This window comes from Dendrobates tinctorius, unplaced genomic scaffold, assembly GCF_039654945.1.
Source record: "Dendrobates tinctorius isolate UK_male_01 unplaced genomic scaffold, ASM3965494v1 ptg000208l, whole genome shotgun sequence".
NCBI lineage: Eukaryota > Metazoa > Chordata > Amphibia > Anura > Dendrobatidae > Dendrobates > Dendrobates tinctorius.
The window spans coordinates 6,043,094-6,065,295 of NW_027361875.1; the positions used below are offsets into that span (position 1 = coordinate 6,043,094).

The following is a 22,202-nucleotide window of genomic DNA, read 5'->3' on the forward strand; positions in this document are numbered from 1 at the left end:
ACTTGGTATAAGTTATTTTATCTGCTTTGGACAGAGCGGTAGTTTCTGCTTGACAACCCATATTAGTGTAGCATGTGCCAAATAGACACATGCTGGTTATGGGGGAATTGGGGCACACAGCACAGATCTACGTCAAGGAATACTCTTAAAGTGTTAACACAGCCTAAATAGAAGAACATCTGCTAAACAAATTTGCTATAAAAATACGAAGGCTACTGACACAGGTTTTCCCATAGCGGATTTTTTTTTTTTAAATATATTCCCTCCATATTAATAGTGACTTGAGAGCATATATGGTAAAGGGAAACTGTCACTTGGTTCATGCTGATCAAACCACGACCAGCACGTATCAAAGCCTGACTGCACGATTGCAGGGAGGTATGCAGGTATTCCCCACACTGCTCTATGTGATTGACAGGTGTCTCTCTTAAGGCCCCGTCACAAGTTTTGTGACACAACAGCGATCTCACCAGCGAGATTGCTGTGTGTGACAGCGATCAGCGACCGGCCCCCCTGCCGGTATCGCTGATCGCTCTAGGAAACCTCTGGACTTTTCTTTGGTCGCTGGTCTCCCGCTGGCCAGCATGCATCGCTGCATGTGACAGTCTGGAGACCAGCCATCTGCTGGTAACTAACGTACACATCGGGTATCCAAGGGACGTGCGTCCCTTAGATACCCGATGTGTACGTTAGTTACCAGCTCCCTGCATCAGCGCGCTGGTAAGTAACGAACACAGCGACGCCGCGCTGATCACTGGTGAAGCTGTCTGTTTGACAGCTCACCAGCGATCATGTAGCGATTCACCAGCGATCCTGACACGTTGATATCGTTGTCGGGATCGCTGGTGAGTCGCTATGTGTGACGGGGCCCTTATATTCAATTAGTTTTTTATTGAGTGAAATCACTTTAACATGCAAAGAAGAAGTATTCGTTGAACTTAAGTATATTCAAAATAAGCTACATTAAAGTGTGGTTTTACAGTTGTAACAAATTCAGAAGTAACATAAACCATATAATAACTGATAATTAGTTGATAATTCACATTTAGAAATTTTGCATCTAGAGGTATAAGGAGCATAAGATAAAGAAAAGACTTATGCTGGTCTCATATTTAGAATTGGTGTCGTAACACAACTATTTACATGGATGGACAGGTGTCTCTCTTATGTACACACATGGGAGAGACCTGTCAATCAACTGGAGCAGTGCGTGGCTACGATCTGGTGACTGTTTCCCTATAATATATGGTCTGTTGTTTTGGTACTGCAGCATTGACCTGCTTTCCAAGTCCTTCCCCAGCCGGCCTCTCCCTGCACTGTTCCAAATAATGTATTGACTCCTCTTTCCCCTGTACATAGAGAGAACCCTGTCCATCACCCAGAGCAGTGCATGGAGAAGCTGGTCAGGCGCAGTGCTGGTCTAGTCTTGTCTTTTCCTATATCCCCTTGCCAGCTCGTCAAGTTAGGTTTCTCTGAAACAACGGAGGGTATAAGTAAGGAATTCACTTGGGTGACCGGTTCCCCTTTAGCCGAGTGACGGGTTCCGTTTGATAAGTACAAGCAGTGAGGAAAGATGATCTATTTTCCTATTTTTATTTTTATAAAAACCCTTTAAATGAAACAATACTTTAATTCCTATGTTGTGCAGATAACAATGGAGATGAGTGCCATGAGGACCCAGAGAATTCAGATTTTGCAAGGACTGCAAGGTAAAAAAAAACAAATAAGATCCAATATAAGGTCCATTATTTTTTAATTGCATACATAGTTACATAGGCTGAAAAAAGACCCAGGTCCATAAAGTTCAACCTTTTTCCACCAATTATACATTTTATCACTAAATTATTTATAACCTACAATGTTCTGTGTACTGAGGAAATCATCCGGCCCTTGTATAAAAGCTGTTATAGTGTCGGTCATTACTACCTCTTGTGGGTGGCATTCCACAGTCTGACTGCTCTTACTGTAAAGAACCCTTTTCTATTTACCTGCTGGAATAGCTTTTCTTCCACCGGTAATGAGTGCCCCTGGTCCTTAGTATGGTCCTGGAAGGAATAAGTCTTGCGCCAGTCCTTTGTACTGACCACACATATATTTATACATATAAATGAGATTTTCTCTGAGGCATCTTTTTTTCTAAGCTAAGCAAGCCCAAATTTTCCAATGTGATATTCAAATAAAACATTTCAAAGGGGAAATGGAAAATTCTGGAACTTAAGGAAAGCTCATTTCAACAAACTGAGGGAGAAACTTAATTTTTTAGACTGGGACCATGTTGAGGTAACTGGGGATACCGAGCATAAAAGGGGCATGTTTAAGAATATACTGCTAGAATACTGTAGAAATAATGCCCTCTGGCCATAAAATGTGCAGGACTAAAAATACACTGTTACTGATAAATAAGACAGTACAAAGTTTAATAGGACAAAACAAAGGGGACTCCAAATGTTGAAGGCCAAGACTGCAGAAATGGCATTTCGGGATTATAAAGATCTCAATAAGAAATGTAAAAAATAAATCAAGCTAGTAAATTAGGTACTGAAAGAAATTTCCTTTGCATACTCAAATATTTTTTTACAGTATCAATATTTTTTCTTTGGAAACAGAGACTTATGAACCAATCAATGATGGCGAGGAGGGAGCAAACAGTGGACTACGGTCGCCAGTTGTTTCTCCAGGAAATATATTTCCTTTTCTCTTGGAAACGCCGGTCTATCAGTCCGCACATACAGAATTGGCTGTCCCTGTTTTGACTTCTCCGGTCTCCATGTGCACCCCACCAGCTGTACCTGCTGCTGACATTCCCGATTCATCAATAGTAATTAAACAAGAGCCGATTTCACCTGTAATGGTAGAAGAGAATGTGGTCACAACGCAGCTGTTGCCACTATCAACGCCACCTCAAGCACAGTCAAGCCCAATACCACAGAGTAACGGTATGTACACTGAGTCCATACCTCCAGAGCACAGTATTGTTATGTACACCAAGTCTGCTCTGTCGACACACGATGGCGCTATGTACTTAGTCTGCCTGGCCACCACACAGTAACGGTACAGGAACCAAGTCCGCTTGGCCACCACACAGTAACGGTACGTCCGCTGAGTCTGCCTGTCTAACACACAGTAACGGTACATTATACTGAGAGTCCGCCCCACTACCACACAGTAACAGTACATAAACTGAGAGTCCAGCCCACCACCACACAGCAACAGTACATATACTGAGTCCGCCCTGCCACCACACAGTAATGGTACGTATACTGAGCCCACACTGCCACCTCGTAGTCACGGTACATATACGGCGTCCGCCACCGCGTAGTCACGGTACATATATGGAGTCCGCCACCGCATAGTCACGGTACATATACGGAGTCCGCCACCGCATAGTCAAGCTACATATACGGAGTCCGCCACTGTGCAGTCACGGTACATATACGGAGTCCGCCACAGCGCAGTCACGGTACATATACGGAGTCCACCACCGCGCAGTCACAGTACATATATTGAGTTCGCCTCCGCACAGTCCGGTACATACAGCTCTGGCAAAAATTAAGAGACCACTGTAAAATTTTCAGTTTGTCTGATTTTCTCCTTCGCCTCATTGGGGGACACATGCCATGGGTGGAGGCTGACACTTAGTTGATACAAAAAAAGTTAGCTCCTCCTCTGCAGTATGCACCTTCATGCTGGCTCCAAGAGAACCAGTTCATGCTTAGTGTCCGTAGGAGGCACACGGATCTGGTCTTCAGACCAAAAATCTTTTTTATTTTAATTTTCAATTTTTATTTTTTTTTAACTTTTTCTTTGGATGAAGGAGCGACGGATCCTTTCAAGGCTTCTGTCTCCCCGAACCAACAACAGACAAACACGTGGAGTGTCGCCTCCACGTATCCTCTCCTGTGACGTGGGATGCCATGTCTGGGCTAATTTTTAGGGGCGATGGGTCCCATAAAGGGCACCGATCTCCCCGCACCATCAACAGACGAGCACATGGAGTGTCGCCTTCATGTACCCTCTTCTGCAGCCAGGCCTAATGCCGGACAACCAGCCCTGTCCCATCTTAGTGGATTGAACCCATTGGATGTACAGAGGCATCCTTTTCGCGTCCGTGCATCCCCAACTACATCACCACTGTTAAGCGGATGATGCAAGGCGGCGGACGGTCCATCTCCACCTCCCTATTAAAGGGTTGGTGGATTGAGAGTTCCCTTCACTGTCCAAACAGCGACAGGATGACTGACTGCATCCGGACCTGCTGCATTACCTGCCATCCGGCAGCTTCTCCGGTAAGTGCCGGGGCTGGAGGGCTCTGAGCAGGCGGTCCGGGGCGGCGCTGGCATTGGGGTCCCATCCTGGCAGCGGAGGGAGGATATCTGGTCTTATCCTGTTCGGCGTCTGCTGGCACTGATAATTTAGCCCCCGGCTTCGGCCTTGCGAAGGCCGCAGTCAGACTCCGCCTGCGCTGACGCGCTCCGCCCACTATTTTGGCTCTTCTCGTCCAGGACGAGAAGCACCTATGCAGATCTCGGCGGCCATTTTCATTCTCCTACCGCTTCCGGACAAGAGTTGACATCCGGAAGCAGCTGCTGCATTGGACCCGGTGGTATTCAGCACTGAGGACAGCGTTAATCCAGTGAGGACTCCGGGGACACAGGATCCAGGTAAGGAGACATTGCTCCCTCCCACCCTACAGTATCCCCCTGCAGTTTTACCTGGTCTGCTAGGAATACAGCAGCACACATAACATGGAGATTCCATGTCCGAGTCGAAAGATTGTAATGAGATTATTTCAGTCTTCATACGGCAAAGCCTGCGACCCCCAAATGCGCTCAGGAACCCCCCGCCATGACCGATCCCAGTGTACTTAGTCCCCCTGAGTGGGCTTTGTCACTGTAGAAATCCAGGGCTTCTCTGGCCAAGAGATTGAATCCCTCTGATTCCTCAGTGGATCAGAGCGTTCGCAGGACCGATATAAATGGATCCTCTCCTGCACGGGAGCCGTCGGCTAGCAGGGGCCGCAAGTATTCTAGAAACGTACAGGCATCTAGAAATGGATCTGTAGTACGTTACTCGAGCAATCACGTGCCTTGGCGTCCGTGATTTCTGTCTCCCTCACCAGAGATTTGCAGCGAACAAAACTCGGAAGGTTGACTGGGTTTCTGGTTCTGTCCCGGAACACGCAGTGTCCTTCAAGAGGCCTGATCGTCCTCAGTCCTCATACAGCGTTTGCCATTCATCCGGAGGTTCGGGTTATAGTTAACCGGCACTGACAGCGACCTGATAAATGCCTCACAGGAAGCCTCTTCAGAGGTACCCCTTTTTCAGCTGATCTGCGGAAAGATTGAGCTGAATCTCCTGCTGTAGACCCGCCAGTATCTGGTCCGGCATCCAGAAACCCTCTTTCCTGGCAGAATGGATCTTCAGTTAAAAGTCCCATGGACTATCAGAGGTTCTGGCTTGCTCCGCCTTTGAGGCCTCGGGTTCAGCACTCTCTCCATCGTTTACTGCTGCGTGGGTAGCTAAAGCAATGGTCTCCCGGACGCCTATTTTGATGCGTCTAACTGTGCTGCACTATCAGCGGCAAATGCCATCACGATCAGAAGGGCATTATGACTCAGAGAATGCGAAGCGACTCTGTGTTCAAAAAGTCTTTGACATCTCTTCCTTACTAGAGTGGCCATTTATTTACAATGAAGCTGATTCAGTTTATCTCTGATGCTACGGGAAGAAAGAGAAATCTTTTCCGCAGCAAGGCTTAGGCGTCCGCAACAAATCCAGTTTTGGTCCTTTTGCACCAATTCGGACTGGTCCACTATCACTACCTCTTCCAGATCTAGGTGATCCCCACGCAGGGACAAAGGATCCCAGGTGTCCTTTTAGGCCCAGCCGGCAGTGGAACGGTCGACCCACACAGTCTAGATCTAACATATCTAGGTCCCAGAGATTTTTCGTCCAATAACTCCTGACGTTATCCGGTCAACAACAGTAACGTAGGCGGTCGCCTACTTCTGTTTCGTCAGACTTGTTTTTTTTCGTCGTTCACAGCGAATGGGTCAGAGACCTGGTGTCTTCCCGATACAAGATTGTTTTTTCCTCAACACCATAGATACACTGCATTAAGACGGAATTATTGTTGCGGTCCCAAAAAACGAAAGGCTCAAGGGGTTCTACTCAAATCCGTTTGCAGTGCCTTAAGACCCATACTGGATCTCCAATTTCTAAACAAGTTTGTCAGGGTCCTCCATTTCCGGATGGAGTCTCTCCGTTCGGTCATTAGTTCTAAATAAGAGGGGAGTTTCTAGCATCCATCGACATTCGGGATGCTTACCTCCATATACCTATTTTTCCCCTCACTAGACATTCCTGAACTTCGCCATTACCGAACAGCATTTTCAGTTCATGGCCTAACTCTTCGGCCTCACTACCGTTCCCACAGTGCTCTCCAAGGTCATAGCGGTCGTCATGTCCATCTTGTACTCTCGAGGTGTGGCCGTTCTACCCTACTTAGACGACCTTCTAATCAGGAGTCCATTCTTTCAGGACTGCGCGAAGTGCGTTCGTATCACATGAGATACTCTATCTCGCCTGAGCTCGCTGATAAATGTAAGCAAGTCTTCCCCTGTTCCAGCCTAGCGGATATCCCTTTTAGGAATGATCCTGGACACCACCGAGAGTTGGTGATTCTCCCTCAAGACAAGGTCCTAGCCCTGCAACAAGGAGCCCACGCCCTTTGTCACTCATTCCGTCATTCCTTCCGGTTTGCCATGAGGGCACTGGGAAAAATGGTGGCAACAATGGAAGCGGTCTCCTTCGCTCAGCTGCACCTCTGTCCCCTGCAGCATGCTCTTCTGGCAGCTTGGGACAGGAACCCGTTCTCCCTCGACCGCCAGAGCCCCTTGCCCCAGCGAGTCAGGCAAGGTCTTCTCTCTTCCAAGGGAAAATCATTTTTCCCGGTTCAATAGCTAGTGGTGACTATCGACGCCCGTCTCCTTGGTGGGGGAGCAGTTTTTCGTCACCACACTGCTGAGGGGTACTGGTCAACTCTGGAGTCGAGCCTCCCGATCAATGTCCGGGAAATCCGAGCGATCAGGCTAGCTCTGCAGCAGTTTCCATTATCTCCTGGCGGGTCACCCCATCGGAATTCAATCAGACAAAGCTATGGCTGTCGCATATATCCATCATCACAAGGGTACCCGTAGCAGGGCGGCCATGTGCGAGGTAACCCACATTCTCCCATGGGCAGAGAGGAACCACTTGCTATTTTCAGCAGTACACATCAGCAGTACACATCCCAGGCATGGGAAACTTAGCCGCAGATTTTCTCAGCCATCAAGGTCTCGCCTCGGCATAGTGCGAACTTCATCTGCAGGTCTCCAGATGTGGATCTGATGGCTTCAAGATTGAACGCTAAAGTACCCAACTCCATAGCTCGGTCTCGGGATCCAAAGCTCATCGGGGTGGAGGCACTGGTTACTCCGTGGCATCAGTTTCGTCTTCCGTGTGTGTGTTTCCCTCGCTTACTTTCCTTCCGAGGTTCTTCAGGAAGATGAAGGTGGAAGGAGTTCCAGTAATCCTAGTCGCCCCAGATTGGCCACGCCGGACGTGGTATGCAGAGTTAGTGCGTATCGTCTCCAATATCCCCTGGCGACTGCCGGATCGTCCTGATCAGCTCTGCCAAGGTCTGATTTGCCACCAGAACTCAGGGGTCTTGTGTTTTAACGGCTTGGCCGTTGAAGCCTGGGTTCTAACTCAAGCTGGTTTCTCTCATCAGGCTTTTTCCACCATGATCGGCGCTCGGAAACCTGCATCAGCTCTCTTCTATCACCACATTTGAAAACCTTTTTCGTATAGTGCAGGGACTGCGGGCATCTTCCTTGTATCTTCCCTTTTTCCTCCATTTTCAAATTCTCTAGACTGGTCTGTAATGAGGTTGGGCGCTCAGCTCCCTCAAAGGCCAGATCTCGATCTTATCCCTTTTTTATTCTAGCGCTGGGTTGCTTCCAAACTGCAAGTGAGGAATTTCATTCAGGGAGTCTCCCATGTCGTTTTCCCCCCCCCCCCATAGAATACCGTTAGAGGCCTGGGATGTTAACTTGGTCCTTGGTGCTCTTCAGGAGACGTCTCGGTGACAGTACTTTCTTGGTAAGTCACATTTCTTGTCGCAGTGACGTCTGTCAGGCAAGTTTCAGAGCTAAAACACAGAGCTTTCGACACTGTTGACCATCCTCTCCTACTCTCTAGGCTCCAGTCACTAGGCATTAAGGACACTGCTCTTTCCTGGTTCTCCTCCTATCTTTCCGACCGCTCCTTCAGTGTTCTGTTTTCTGGCTCCACTTCATCTCCTCTTCCTCTCACTGTTGGGGTACCTCAGGGCTCAGTCCTTGGCCCCCTTCTCTTCTCTCTCTATACAGCCCCAATTGGACAGACCATCAGCAGATTTGGCTTTCAGTACCATCTTTATGCTGATGACACACAACTGTACACATCATCCCCTGACCTTACCTCCGCTGTACTACAGAACGCCACTGACTGTCTGTCTGCAGTCTCCAACATCATGTCTGCTCTCTATCTGAAACTCAACCTCTCCAAAACTGAACTTCTTCTGCTCCCACCATCTACTAACCTCCCTAAATCTGACATTTCCCTCTCTGTGGGTGGCACCATAATAACACCCCGACAGCAGGTGCGCTGTCTGGGTGTTATGTTCGACTCCGATCTCTCCTTCACCTCCCATATACAATCTCTTGCCCGCTCATGCCGCTTACACCTAAAGAACATCTCTAGAATCCGCCCTTTTCTCACCATGGAAACAACAAAAACTCTCACTGTCGCCCTGATCCACTCCCGCCTAGACTACTGTAATGCTCTATTAATTGGCCTCCCTCTCACTCGACTCTCCCCTCTCCAGTCTATCCTTAATGCAGCAGCCAGGGTTGTCCATCTGGCTAATCGTTTCTCAGACGCGTCCGCTCTTCGCCAGTCGTTACACTGGCTGCCAATTCATTACAGGGTACAATTCAAAGTACTTGTTCTCACCCACAAAGCTCTCCACAGTGCGGCACCCCCTTACATCTCCTCCCTCATTTCTGTCTATCGGCCTAACCGACCGCTGCGCTCTGCAAATGACTTTCGACTAACCTCTGCCCTAATCCGTACCTCCCACTCCCGACTCCAAGACTTCTCCCGTGCTGCGCCAATCCTCTGGAATGCTCTACCCCAAAATATTAGGACCATCCACAATTTGCATAGTTTTAGGCGCTCGCTCAAAACACATTTGTTCAGAGCGGCCTATCACATTCAGTAATCAAAGTCATGTTTGTGTGTGTGTAGCCCATTCACTATCTCCATCTAACCCCCACCCCCTGAAGATGGCTGGACCGTCATTGTAAATACATCATTGTAAATACAAACCTGTGCTTTGTATCCCCCCCACCTCATTGTAGATTGTAAGCTCCACGAGCAGGGTCGTCTTATTTCGCTTTAATTATTGTATTGTTAGCGTTGTTACTTATGACTGTTGTGTTTGAAACTGTTCAACTGTAAAGCGCTGCGGAATATGTTGGCGCTATATAAATAAAGATTATTATTATTATTATTATTAGAGAAACACAGTACAACAAACGTGAAAAAATACTCTGCTGTAAAAAAAAAACAACTTTTTTTTTTTAAATCCGATAAGTTTTTATGTAACCAAAATACAAGGTACAAAACAATAGAACAAAAATTGCAATGAGAACAACATTAACAATGGTCATTAGTTTCAGAAATTCTCCCCCTCCCCCCATTACATACAAGAGCAGCAAATAATGCATGGTTTAACCAAAGATCAGGGTCATCTTCTCTCCACCCAAGGTGTCCACAGTGTCTCAAATGTTCTTATGCCTTTTCTCTTAACGTATGTTTTTTTCCATATTCCCAATAGTCTGACTGTCTGAAAAATTCCCTCAGTGTCGGCGGCTCTTCATTTATCCATTATCTGGCGATCAGTTTTCACGCAATATATAATAATCTAGCTATTGCCAATTTATATTTATGTACCTGGACCTCCTCCACATATCCCAGTATACACACCACAGGATCCCTCTCAATCCTACAACCATACGCTCCTCCTATGACATTAAGCACCGCTGTCCAATATGGGTTCAGATTTGGACACTTCCATAACATATGAAGATTTCCAGCCCCCTCCATTCGGCACCGAGGACACTCAGAAGTCTGTCTCAGACCTGCTCTATACAGCCTTTCAGGAATCCTATATACACTCTATGGAGTACATATATCTGCAAGAGTCTGCCTTGTTCACTCAGTGGCAATTGGGGTATATATTCCAAAATCACTTCCCATTTATCTTCCTCTATCCTACCCAACTCCTCCCATTTCCCCTGTGCTCTAATAGGATAATTATTTAAAAAAGTATGCATTAGATCCTCATAAATGCCCGACACTACCCCTTTTGTTCCCCCCTCTGCACAGACATAATCAATATATCCTTGTGAATCTCAATATTCATCATCCTACTCTGCGTAACATAAGCATGCCCAAACTGCCCATATTGAAATCTGCAGACCTCCGGTAGTCCATAATCTTCCTGCAACTTTCCAAAGGGCACCAGTCCCTTGCGTGTCCTGCACCTGAACCATGTACTGTATTCCCAGTCTCATCCAATTTTTAAATTCTCCCATGTTAACAAATTCCGGTAGAGTCTCGTTTTGCCATATCGGGGAAAAATTTGTCAAGTGTTCCAAACACCTAATCTTTTTAATTGCCTCCCAGACTTTATGTATCAGCGCTAAAGTAGGATACATCAAACCCAACTTCCTAAAACTTCCTGCCTCTAACCCCTGAACCAAGGGATCCCTCCCCATCACCTGCACCAAGATCCTTTGTATTGAACCAGCCCCAGACACATTCCTCCACCCCCCATTGTGCAAGACGTACAGCAGTTGGGGCATCAAAATCATCTTAATCAGATTAATTTTTCCCACTTCAAAAAGATACAGTTTACACCATGCCCCTACTTTACTCCAAAACTTACTCAGCAGTGGAATCCGATTCAAATCTGCATAGCTCGAAATCGGAAGTGCCACCTGAATGCCCAGGTATTTAAACTGTTGCACCACTGCCAACTTACTACCCTCCCCCGACACTGGCAAATCAACAACACAATCATCTACAGCCATGACAGTGGATTTTTCCAAGTTAATTTCTATTCCCGATGTAGACCCAAATGTTTTAATAATATCCATTGCTCTCAACAACGACTCTCCGGAATCCTCCAAAAAAAAGCAACACATCATCTGCATACAGTGATGCCTTTTCTTCTACCAAGCCATATCTGAACCCTTTAACTGAAGCCGTCCTCCTAATTGTCTGCGCCAAGGGCTCCACTGCCAAAACAAAGTAGCGGGGACAGCGGACACCCTTGCCTAGTCCCCCTATGAAGCGCAAAAGTCTGAGACAATTGCCCTTTAGCTCTGACCCTACCGGTCGGAGAAGTATATAGCAACCGTATCCATGAAATATAGGTCGGGCCAAAACCAAAGTGTTCCAACACCCTCCAAAGATACTGCCACTCAACACTATCAAACGCTTTACGCGCATCCAATGATACCACAACCCTACTGCCCCTATTGTCCGACGGCAGCTGCAAATTCAGAAAAAGTCTATGCAAATTAATCACCGTAGACTTATTTGGCATAAATCTGGATTGGTCAGGATGAGCAAGATCCTGAACCACACTCGCCAAAATTTTAGCCAAAATCTTTACATCTACAGCAACGAGATGGGCGTATAAGATTCTGCCAACCCCAGATCTCTTCGCTCTTGCGGAATGACCACCATCACCGCCTCCCTCATGGACTCCTTTAGCATGGTTAAGTTATTTTTTCATTGCTATTACTTTGGGATATTACTAGCACTTGTTTTGCCATCCATCTTGTCCTATTGCAAGAGGATTGTGAACACCACAGCAGGGTTTTTATGCTTTCCTTCGTTAAGTAAGATTTGGTTCAGGTGATCACCTAATCAGAAGCACATTAAGTAAATTAAGGTGTACTCTGGTTGGAATTCAACTGACACTGGAATGGAATGGCTGTCAGACATATAGAGAAGCTGATTTTTATAAATCTGTGCAGTGGTCTCTTAATTTTTGCCAGAGCTGTATACGAAGTCCACCACAGCAGGGTAACGGTACATATACTGAGAGTCTGCCTCTCCAACACAAAGTAACGGTACATATATTGAGTCCGCCACCATACAGTCATGGTAAATATACCGAGTTCACTTGGCCTCCACACGATAACTGTATGTACAGAGTCCACCTGGCCCCCCGCACAGTAACAGTATGTACAGAGTCCGCTTGGCCCCCCACACTCTAGTGGTATGTACACCAATGGCTCACAGTATTTTAGTTACACCCTGTAAAGAGCTAAAAATTATTTATTTTCATTGTCTCTTAGCAGAAAGACCATTCATCCTGCTGACTCACCGCGCTCCCCTCACATTCCCAGCTTTAACTACTGACATAAATCACTTTGCATTATGTGTGTAGGACTATACTACTAAACGACCGTCAAGTCCAAGTTGTTAACCATAATGTTATTTTTTCTTTTAGGTGAAAACAGTGAAAATTCATTGCTGTATCCCATCATTGCAGCGTCTATGTCTCTTTCTGAATTAACCTGCAAATTTCCACCAATTGGTAAAACAAATGTCTGCATTGCTAGATCACCTCTTGTGTCTGGCTCTCACAGAACAGACTCTGACAGCATAGAAAACCATCCTGCTCCCATTCAGAATCCCCAACAAGGCCAAGGTACAACACTGTTCCTGTCAACACAAGAGAACACTTGTTCAACCGGCCCCACCGAACAAGGAGAGGCCAGATTCATCATGAATGAGACAAAAACTGAGAAGAAGAAAAAGTTACGCAAGAAGAAAACCTTAAGAGCTGCACATATCCCTGAAAATAGTGACACCGAGCAAGACTTTAACGCCTTCAAGCCGATAAGAAAGGTGAAGTGTAGGAGACCATCTAAGGAAACCGTCGTCAGCACTTCTACTTCCGTCGAACAGGAGTGTGACAATGCATCGCAGGAAGCTGAGCCCAACAGGGAGGAAAACGACAGCGATTCCGCCATTGAAGTGATGGAAATAAGGAATCCTCGCTTCAAAGTGGTGGAGGTAGACACCCGTTCTGATGACGAGAAACCAGACAGCCCTTCTAAAATTGACCTCGGGGACTTGGTGTTCTCAAGCCATACCCAGACAAATGACGAAGTAACATCGACCAGTGAACTCGGCACAAATTACTCAAGAAGGTGAGTCATATGAAAAAATGAAAATGTCCTAAATTATATTTTAATCTCCTATGTGACACCATTTTTTTATTGTTCCAATGCATCAAACATCTACAGGGCGCATTGTAAGACGCACCCTGATTTTCCCCCCAAAATTTTGAGGGGAAAAAGGTGCGTCTTATAATCCGAAAAATATAGTAATCAGTCAGCCGACTTGTCAGTCGTTGGCTTTCTCATAAAAAATTGTATACACTCAAGGGCAAAAAGACGTCACCAATTAGCCCCAAATGAACCAACCAATATATGTAATAAAATCACACAATTTTATTGGGTATCAAAAAATTAGAATAAACGGCTACATATCCATATCCTCATAACATACCGCAAGGGGGTAAATGCACAGACCAAATAGAAAACGGGGAAAGATAATTTTCCAACTCTCATAAAGTGCCAGTGCATCACAAGCCTAAACAGGTCTATTAGTAAATGCCCCACAAATAAATATAACCAAATTATAATAGCGATATCGCTTATAATTACCTTAGCCAGAGTATGGTGGTGATTATGGTCCAGTGCAGAGACCCCCTGTGCCCCGACGCGCGTTTCGCCCTCTTACTTATTCCGGGGGCATTTACTAATAGACCTGTTTAGGCTTGAGCTGCTCTGGCACTTTGAGAGTTGGATCTGTTTACCCCTTATAATACTGTTTAATCGGATATTGCTGCAAGGGATTTTTTTCTAGTGGTGGTGTGGGGATATTGAAATTTGAAATATATTTTAATATATTGTGTTATCTAATAAATACTATATTATCTATTTACTGATGTATTTATCATTATGAGAAAATTATCTTTCCCCGTTTTCTATTTGGTCTGTGCATTTGCCCCCTTAGGATATGTTATGAGGATATGGATATGTAGCCGTTTATTCTAATTTTTTGATACCCAATAAAATTGTGTGATTTTATTACATATATTGGTTGGTTCGCTTCATTTTGGGCTAATTGGTGATGTATTTTTGCCCTTGAGTGTATACAATTGTGGTTAAAGTACCAAATATTACTTTGGGGACACTTTAGTGTTTTGTTTTTTTTCTCATAAAGAAGACAGGAGCGCTTGGCCAAACGAGCTTTCTTTGTATGGGAGAGACGGCGGTCGGCCAAAGCATTGTTTGGCCCACTGCTTTCTGTTTATAGACTGCCTAAGATCCATTATTTTAGATAGCTGAAGATCCATTAGACAGAACGCCATGAGCTCCAGTCATAAAGACACATTGCTGCTCATATTTACAGCGCAGCACACTTTGCTCACTTTCTTCAGCACTATATGTCGTCAGAAGGCTGCAACATTGATGACTTTTTATCTTATGGTCTAGGGTAGGCTGGCAGAGAGATCCCATGCTTGGCTGACAATTTGTCTTACTGCAGCATAAAATCTTGTACTCTTCCAGTCACAGCATCGGGTAACAATATTGAAATAATAGTCTAATGGTTACATTTCTTCTATGAGCCCGAGCAAACATTGCTCGATCTGTAAGCATGGAGGGCAAACACCTTTTAAAGGAGGTTTCTTACAGAGGACATGTATCGCCTATTTACGGTGAGTACCTGGTTATACGTCACTTCCATAGAATTGTATGGACCACAAGACTCATGCTTAGAGGGAATCTGTGAGCAGGATTTAATCTCTCAAACTCTTATATCCATTTAGCTCTTGCAAAGCAAGTCCAGCAATAATTTCAAGCCCCTGTCACTCCAGCTGTATTCCTCTCTCACTGCTTCCTTCTGCTTAAAGGTAATTTGTCACCCCTTGGGACACTTTTCAGCTATTACTATGGGCATACAGGTAATAGAAATGTTAATCTAGTCTTACCTCTGTGCCTCATAGTTGCTGTCTAGATGTGGAGAAATAGACTTTTATTTCATTATGTTAATGATTTCTTCCAGGCTCCGGCACGTGCGGTGACGGGAAGAAATCCCTGCCTCTGGTCTTCATTATATTATCACCGCCCTCTCATGCACATCACACTGACCTGTGACGTTTTGGCTTCGGAATCCCGCGCATGCGTCCTGCACTTATTTGACAATCTATACCTTTTACTTCTCTCTGTGGTCAGTGTATTCCGAGTTCTTGTGCGCCTGCACGGACCATAGAAAGAAGGAAGAGGTACAGATTGTCAAACGAGTGCATGGTGCATTCGGAGGATTCCGGCGTGAGATTCAAGCACCATAACTGCACGTCACAGGTCAGTGTGACGTGCATGAGAGGGGGGCGATAATATATTGAGGAGCAGAGGCAGGGTTTTCTTCCAGGCACCCACGTCCCGGAGCCTGGAAGAAATCTTTAGCATAATGAAATAAGTCTATTTCTCCACATCTAGAAAGCTAACTATGAGGCATACAGATAAGACTAGACTAACATTTCTATTACCTGTATGCCCATAGTAATAGCTCAAAAGTGTCCCAGGGGGTGACGGATTCCCTTTAACTGGCAGCTTATTACTCTGTCGCCTTATTGGGGGACACAGAACCGTGGGTGTTATGCTGCTGTCCACTAGGAGGCGACACTATTCATAATCTGAAAAAGATTAACTTTGTCTCCTCCTCTGCTGTATACACCCCTGGACGGCGTCAGCCTTCTCCAGTTTTTGCTTAGTGTCGCAAGGAGGCACACCTTTTTCTTTTTTTTTTCCTTTCGTCGGAACAGATGAAGAAAAGTGGGTCTCCAGCGAGACTCCTGGCATGGCTCCTTCCTTGGCCCCCTTTTTAGGGGTGCCCAGTTGAAGTGGAGATGGCGGTTCCCCATGTCGCTCCTTCCCCAGTCCCTCGGGTACTGGTCCGAAGTTGAGACCCCCCCCCCCTCCTTCCCCAACCCCCTTCAGGGTCTGGGTTGAGGTTGAGGCAAGGATGAAGACCCCCTGACGGTGACAGACGCACTCTCCCTAATCCCCCGCAGGGGGCATTAGGTTGAGACGCCGCAGGTAGGGTCGGAGTACAGACAGCATTCTGCACCAGGGACCCCAGACCAGCTGTGGGATCCTGCTGGGGCCGGGGGAGGGTGCAGGCAGACGTGGCACAGCAGAGACAGGGCTTTCTGCGCCCCTGCCTCTGCAGCAGCAGTGGCTCCATGGCGCTCCAGGGACCCCCCACACAGGAACCGCTAGCCCTGCTGCCCCCACTGCTAGCCAGTCGCCCATTCCGGGGGGGTCCGGTGCAAATCCGACCCCCTCCCGGACTGCCGCGCCGCTCTGGAGCCCTCCTGGGCATCAGGCCTCTAATTTAGACTGCGGCTTCGGCCTAGCCGAAGCCACCGTCTTTTCCCCGCCCCCCGGATGACGAAAATGACACTGCAGTGTCATAGAAGGGGCGGATCGAGGCAGGAAGGGCGCGCTTTTACATAGCTCAGCGCGCCCTTTTCCAGCTCTCCGCCCCCTTCCCTCTCCACCTCAGAATCCGGTGGCCATCTTGCTGCACCTGAAGGAAGGCAGCACAGCAGTCTCCGGGGGGCACAGGACGTGGGGCTTATCAGCGCTGGACCTAAGGGGAGCACCGGTGGGGCAAGATCACAGCTGGGTTCTGGTACTCAGCTGTGAATTCCTATAACCTATAGCGCTCTCCTACTCCTTTCCTCTGCGTAGATACCCCTGTAGGGCCTCTATTAATCAGCCTAGGTACTATGTCGTTCTCAAAGAAAAGAACCAGACAAGACTGCTTTTATGCAGTCTGCACAGCCTGCAAGGTCACTCTCCCCAGCGGCAGCACGTACCCGCACTGCCGGGACTGTACCCAAAAAACCGGAGCAGAACCCCAAGAAGTCCCTACCAACGCTTCTGCGACTGCTACTGCGCCGGAATGGGCAACTCAGATGTCGCAGTCTATGACACAGTCTATAGATAACCTGACCTCCACATTACTGCAGGCTCTGCAGGGTCATGTCTCGGCTATGAACGTTACCCAGCAAAGGGACGTCCGGTCTCACGTACAGGGCGCTTCCGACAGTTCGAGGCGTAAGCGGACCCACAGGTCGCGTTCATCTGCGTCCTCACATAGCAATAGGTCTTCCCCCTCCAGGGAGAGACACAGTGGCTCCAGGTCACCGAGGCCGTCCCCGATAGGGAAAGACAATGCGGATCTCCACAACGATCCCAGACCAGGGAAAACCTCCGCTCTAGTTCGCCCGCTAGGGAGCTCCTTAGCGATGCGCAAGACTCAGAGGGCATATGTGACTCCAACTCATAACGAAACAGAGACCGCTCTGCTCCCTTGTCCCCCTAGCAATACTGCGATAGTTGAGGATATCGTCTCTTCCATCCTTCGGGTGCTGGACATTTCAGATCCAACCTCGGATGCACCAGAACACAAGATTTCCTTTGAAAGTGTTCAGAAACCATCGAAGGTCTTCCCTAATCACCCGGAATTTCAAAAAATCCTTTCTAAGCATTTTTCGCAGCCTGAGAAAAAATTCGCCAATCGCAAGTATTTGGAAGCAAAGTACCCCTTCCCACAGAAAGACACCAAGGATTGGACAGATCCGCCTGAAGTGGACCCTCCAGTCTCTAGACTAGCAGCAGAAACGCTTCTCTCGCTGCCGGACAGTTCAACCCTCAAGGACACAGCAGACAGACAGGTTGAACGCATGGCTCGTTCAATCTTTGAAGCGGCAGGTGCCTCTCTGGCTCCCACATTTGCTTCAGTTTGGGCAGCCAAGGCCATCATGGCCTGGGCTGATCTCTTGCAAAAGTGCCTTCAAGCCTCAAATCCTCAGCTGGCGGACCAGGCGGTGCAAATTGCAGTGGTGGCAGATTACATGGTCCATGCAGCGTTGGACTCTGCAAGAGGGGTAGCGGCAATAGCATCAAACGCCATCACAATCCGGCGTATTCTCTGGCTAAGAGAATGGAAAGCGGATGCGGCCTCAAAAAAATCCCTAACAAATCTCCCGTACTTCAGTGGCCGTCTTTTCGGTGAAAAGCTGGATACAATGCTATCCAATGCTACCGGGGGCAAAAGTACTTCCCTCCCTCAACTAAGACCAAAACGCACGTTTAAAAGACGTAATCAATCTCGTTTCCGATCCTTTCGGAATTCTTCAGGCTGGTCCGTCTCACGCCCAGCACAAAACCGTAGTCGTTCCCCCCGCAGGGACAACACACGTGCGGCACAGAGGCCGGACAGGAACTGGCAGTCAAAGGCAAGCCAAGCGAAATCTAAAGGAGGAAAACCTCAGACTTTTCCCTCCTCTTGACTCATGCCCTCCGGAAGACACCCCCCTTGTAGGCGAACGACTGCTACTCTTTCAGCAGGTCTGGCTGCCTATTACAGACGACAAGTGGGTCAAGGAAATAGTGTCTTCAGGATACAAAATCGAGTTTACTACCAGCCCACCGCACAGGTTTTTTCCCTCTGTCCCTCCAAAATCCCTGCTCAAAGCTCAGGCCTTCCGTCAAGCGGTTTCTTCCCTCCTGCAAGCAGGAGTCATAGTGCCGGTCCCAGCAGAAGAGCGCTTCTGAGGGTTCTACTCCAACCTGTTCGTGGTGCCCAAGAAAGGAGGCAGCGTCCGACCCATACTAGACCTCAAGCAACTCAACAAGTATGTTCGAGTTCGTCACTTTCGCATGGAATCCCTCCGGTCAATCGTTGCGTCCATGGAAAAAGGAGAATATCTCGCCTCCATAGACATACAGGACGCATACCTGCATATACCGATTGCTCCCGCCTATCAGAGGTTCCTCAGATTCGCAATCAACCAAGACCATTACCAGTTTGTGGCCCTCCCGTTCGGTCTCGCCACTGCTCCCAGAACATTTACAAAGGTCATGGCAGCTACCATGGACGTTCTGCACTCCAGAGGCATAGTAGTCGTTCCATACCTGGACGACCTTCTCATCAAGGCCCCCACCCTCAAGGACTGCGAGGTCAACGTCTCGATCACTATCGACACTCTGAGGCGCCTGGGATGGTTAGTCAATTTACAGAAGTCCTCGACTACCCCGGATCAGTCTCTGACCTTCTTGGGGATGTTATTCGACACCTCCAAGGGTCTGGTGATTCTCCCCAGAGACAAGGCATCTTCCTGGCGTTGAAAGCCTTCCATCACTTGCTAGCAGACTCTCATATCAGGGTACAGTCGGACAATGCCACGGCAGTGGCATATGTGAACCATCAAGGCGGCACCCGCAGCATCCAGGCGATGACCGAAGTAACACGTATCCTACAATGGGCGGAGAATGCGAGGTCGGTACTCTCTGCGGTCCACATTCCGGGTGTGGACAACTGGGAAGCCGACTATCTCAGCCGACAAGGAATGGACTCGGGGGAGTGGTCTCTCCATCCCGAAGTTTTCTGTCAGATCTGTCATCGTTGGGGCACCCCGGACATGGATCTAATGGCATCCCATCTCAATGCCAAGGTTCCCAATTTCATGGCCAGGCCGAGCGATCCGCGGTCGCTCGGAGCAGATGCCCTGGTTCAGGACTGGACCCAGTTCCAGCTTCTGTACATTTTTCCACCTCTTCCCCTGATCTCCAGAGTCCTGAGGAAGATCAAGCAAGAGGGATTTCCCACCATCCTGATCGCTCCAGACTGGCCCAGACGTACATGGTACGCCGACGTCGTACAACTCACAGCAGACGCTCCCTGGCGTCTCCCCACACGTCCCGACCTTCTGTCACAAGGCCCGTTCTTCCACCAGAACTCAGGAGCTCTCAATTTGACGGCGTGGCCATTGAGACCTGGGTTTTGACCCAAGCAGGTTTTTCACCGGAAGTCGTTAAAACCATGATCAGGGCTCGAAAGCCAACTTCAGCCAGGATTTACTATCGTACCTGGAAGGTTTTCTTCACATGGTGTGAATCTCGTGGGCAGATCCCACTCCCCTATTCTCTTCCAAGGGTCCTCGGTTTCCTTCAGTCAGGCCTGGACGCCGGGCTATCCCTGGGCTCGCTGAAGAGCCAGGTGTCAGCGCTTTCAGTGCTCTTTCAGAGGCGTATTGTTAACAAGCAGCAAGTGAAGACTTTTCTCCAAGGGGTTTCACGATTGGTTCCCCCATACAAACGTCCGTTGGAGACGTGGGACCTCAACCTGGTCTTGACAGCACTACAGTCACCTCGTTTTGAACCCCTTAAGGAGGTCTCACTCCGCTTTCTATCACAGAAAGTGGTTTTCCTGGTGGCGATCACCTCGCTACGCAGGGTGTCTGAATTTTCAGCTCTTTCCTGCAGACAACCCTTCCTGGTTTTTCATCAGGACAAGGTGGTTCTACGTACAGTCCCATCCTTCCTTCCGAAGGTTGTGTCCAGCTTCCACCTCAATGAGGAAATCTCACTACCGTCCCTTTGCCCGCCTCCCGTTCATAGGGTGGAGAAGGCTCTGCATACGCTTGACCTTGTCAGGGCATTGCATGTTTACATGTCTAGGACTGCTCCTTTCCGGAAGTCTGATTCACTTTTCCTTCTTCCAGAAGGCGTTCGCAAGGGCCTACCGGCTTCCAAAGCCACCCTTGCTAGGTGGATCAAGTCCACCATTCAAGAGGCTTACCGCCTCAACAATTCTCCTCTTCCGGCCGGTATCACGGCACACTCTACGCGGGCGGTAGGGGCCTCTTGGGCCATTCGGCATCAAGCCTCGGCACATCAAGTGTGTAAGGCAGCCACTTGGACTAGCCTGCACACATTTACAAAACACCATTTACAAAATACTACCGAGTGCATACCCAGTCCTCAGCGGATGCGAGCCTGGGTAGACGGGTCCTGCAGGCGGCAGTACCCCAAGTCTAGGGGACTGTCAGCACAATATTCGTCCACTGCTTCCCGCCCAGAGACTGCTTTGGGACGTCCCACGGTTCTGTGTCCCCCAATAAGGCGACAGAGTAAAGGAGATTTTTGTGTACTCACCGTAAAATATCTTTCTCTTAGCCTTTAATTGGGGGACACAGCTCCCACTCTGTTGCCCTTGCGGGCCGTTGTTACGGTTGGGTTCTCATATTGTTGTTTAAGCTCGTTTATAGTAGCCTTCTTACAGGCATGGTTATGTTTCTGGTATTTTCCTCCTAATGCTTTTGCACAAAACTGGAGAAGGCTGACGCCGTCCAGGGGTGTATACTGCAGAGGAGGAGACAAAGTTAATCTTTTTCAGATTATGCATAGTGTCGCCTCCTAGTGGACAGCAGCATAACACCCACGGTTCTGTGTCCCCCAATTAAAGGCTAAGAGAAAGAGATTTTACGGTGAGTACACAAAAATCTCCTTTTTCTGTGTGTCTTCAAGCAAAAGAGCGGTCTGTCAAGCAGGAAAAGTCAATGATGCGAGGATAATGGAGCTGGAGTGACAGAGGCTTGGAAAGAGCTTTCACACCTGAAGCATTGTAGCCTCAAAATATCTCTGATGAAATTAAAGTATAAAATAAACAAAAACATGTAAATACTTTGCCATGCAAAGAGATGAATATATAATATAGCGTTTTATCCTATATACAAAATTACATGGGTCCAAATGCGACCCATGTTAAGTTTGCTACTATTTGCTATATCTGCAGCAAGGATAACACTCACAGAAACGCCAGCACTGCAGTAAAGATCTCATCTGGTGAGTCATTTTTGAATTTAATCAATTAATTTTGAAAAATGTTTGCTGGGGGTGACAATGGAAAACTATGTAACTAATGTTCCTATTTGTCTGTGTCAGAAGTATGGACAGAACCCGGTGACGAGGAGCAGCCTACAGAGGGCAGCTTCCATGGGCATCAGGCATCTGTTAACGCCATTCAGATCTTTGGTGGCACACTCTACACGTGCTCTGCAGACAAGTCCGTGCGGGCATACAACCTGGTGGTGAGTGGTGTCACTGTTCTAGGAGTTGGTATCTGCTGGTTTTCCTGGGTTATTGGTAAGTTATAAACATAATGCTACA

At 47.7% G+C, this 22,202-nt stretch overlaps 1 protein-coding gene across 2 annotated transcripts in view; it reads left to right on the forward strand.

Moving 5' to 3' along the window:
• Positions 1–22,202, forward strand: part of ZNF106 (zinc finger protein 106) — a 118,024-nt gene that overhangs the window by 60,039 nt on the left and 35,783 nt on the right. The window contains exons 9-13 of one of the 2 annotated variants that reach the window (XM_073554175.1): positions 1,649–1,709; positions 2,607–2,936; positions 12,614–13,319; positions 21,829–21,878; positions 21,978–22,123. In XM_073554175.1, coding sequence (XP_073410276.1) covers positions 1,649–1,709; positions 2,607–2,936; positions 12,614–13,319; positions 21,829–21,878; positions 21,978–22,123 — 1,293 coding nt within the window. The remainder of the gene's footprint in view (positions 1–1,648; positions 1,710–2,606; positions 2,937–12,613; positions 13,320–21,828; positions 21,879–21,977; positions 22,124–22,202) is intronic. The other variant, XM_073554176.1, reaches the window with a different exon arrangement.